Raw genomic sequence first — 2,217 nt, 5'->3', positions numbered from 1 at the left:
GTTTCACCCTGAGCGTCTCAATCAGATGGAAAAGCTGTCGAAACATGATCCATTCACATAATTGTGTAAAACACAGGAGATCAGCATAGAATAGTAACTAATTGTGATCCGGATAAAACAGAAAGGTTTGCGAAGCGCTGATTTACAGACTCACATGACCCGGCATCACTGAAACCACAAACATATTGCTGCCGTCTGATCATCAGTCAGAGTATAAAACACGGAACGTACCGCGTGACACACTGACAGCTGAACTTTAACCAACCCCAATAAAATACATCCATATAACACCTGCTTATGTCACCACACACACCAGCACATGCTACGGACAAGTTATATACTCACACCTGTCCCATAGTACTAGTACACAGCAGTACATGCAGTACTCTAAGTTAGGACTTGACATTTCCTGGGCTGCTGGAGGAGGATTTCCTGTTCTTGCATGTACATGTGTGTGCGTGCCCGTCGGAGCACCTACCTCCCTGTGCAGACATGAGCTCGTCCTCAGTAGCAACACAGCACTCTTTCTATTCTTTCCCTCTCTCTCTCTCTCTTTGCTCACTAACATTTATCAGCACCTCCTTTCATACTCACTCGCTTTATGAGGAGCACAGCTTTCCTCCTCCCTCCTGCTCACCCCCTCCCCTCCTTCCGAGGTGCCCTTGCCTTCTGTTCCCCCTATTTTCTTCCTCTCTCTCTCTCTCTCCATCTCGACCGCTCTCTCTCAGTTGCTCAGTCTTGCTTCTCCTTCCCCTGTACTTTTCTTCTGAAGCCCTTATGCTATCTATCCGTCTCTTCGGCTGGTGTCTATTTTTCCTGCTCTTTACTGTTTCCTTCTCTTTCTTTTTCTGTCATTGTTTCTGTAAAAGTGGGTCAAACATGAAAGTGCGGTAGATGTGGATGAGCGCTGCAGGGTTATTGGCTCTTTTCAGTTAATGCCTGCAATCTGTTTTTATTTGAGACAGCCTCTTGACCTCTTACGGGGACGTAGAGGATTTATAGCTGTGCTCACATTTAATATCAACAAACTTTTCAGCATATTTAATTACAGCTAGTGAGTGTCACCTCAAAGCACAGACTTTTTACTAGAGCCCAACCAATATATCGGCCAACATGCACTTTTCAAAGAAAAATCTGTATCAACATTATTTTTGCAGATATGAAAACTTTTATTTTACAGACTAAACAATGCAGAAAAATACTCTGGCTGTTGGAAATGGTGTCATTATGTAGTCTGTCCAGTGGCGGGTGCTCCAATGACAGTGTTTACAATGCTGTCAAGCATGGCTGGGTCCCCATCACCCTTTGGTCTCTTTAGCAAAAAGCAGGGCTGGACTGGGGAAATTTTTCAGGCCGGGCATTTTTAACCAAGACCAGGCCACCACCAGGTATCGAAGGGGAAAAAAATTAAGCCTGCTGTGACAGTGTTGTTTTTTTTTTTTTTTTGGTCCCTTAACCGATCAATGTGCACCAGGAGACACATACATTTAACACTATAAGAAGCATTATGAAAAGTTCTCCCGAAATACAGTTATCATAGGCTTATCAAAAGTACGATCTACTGATCTATTGTAGGTCACATTACTTTTTAGACATAATAAGCCGTCATTTCATTCAGTCTTGTTACTTAAATTTAGAAATAGAAATTATATAAAAACATTTGTTATAGAAATACTGTAGGCTATACTATAAATAATATATCATTACTTGTGTGATACAATTCATCATATAAAGCAAGAAATGACTGGATGACTGGACCAATGACTGGATACAAAGGTTGAACTTTTGAACCTGCAATACACAAAAAGGCCACAAGATGGAGACAGTTGTCTATCTCACTACAAGCTACAAGTAACATCAAGGATTTATTTTATTACCAATTTGTGTTGCTAATCAACTTAGAGAATGACTCTCAATTTAAAGTAAAATGTTAGGTATGTGAAATTATGCCAGGACTTGGGAAAATACATTTTAGACAGGGACGGCGTTATACCACGCCACCGCACCACAGACTGTGCAAAACAGCATACTTCGTATGACCGATGCACGACCGTCACACAAATAGAATAAAGAAACAACCTGGCAGCGACAGCATGGTAGCTAGCCATGCACGCTATTTGTACAGGTTACATTGCTAGGCTAGGTTACGTGACTGGCAGAGTTAGCACGAATGAAAATAATATCCAACCTTAATTCATATCTGAGTGACCCAGTTAG

General features: G+C 41.6%; 1 protein-coding gene across 2 annotated transcripts in view; it reads right to left on the bottom strand.

Annotated features, from left to right (window-relative positions):
- The window catches only part of entpd1 (ectonucleoside triphosphate diphosphohydrolase 1), a 59,634-nt gene extending 59,023 nt beyond the window's left edge, over positions 1-611 (bottom strand). Inside the window, exon 1 of one of the 2 annotated variants that reach the window (XM_034194775.1) lies at positions 479-611. In XM_034194775.1, the coding sequence (XP_034050666.1) occupies positions 479-494 (16 nt within the window). In that variant the 5' untranslated portion in view covers positions 495-611. The remainder of the gene's footprint in view (positions 1-478) is intronic. The other variant, XM_034194777.1, reaches the window with a different exon arrangement.
- Positions 612-2,217: the final 1,606 nt, after the last annotated feature.

The sequence above is a fragment of the Thalassophryne amazonica genome, chromosome 18, assembly GCF_902500255.1.
Source record: "Thalassophryne amazonica chromosome 18, fThaAma1.1, whole genome shotgun sequence".
NCBI lineage: Eukaryota > Metazoa > Chordata > Actinopteri > Batrachoidiformes > Batrachoididae > Thalassophryne > Thalassophryne amazonica.
The sequence above is the reverse complement of the archived record's forward strand: the minus strand, read 5'-3'. Positions and strand labels throughout refer to the sequence as shown.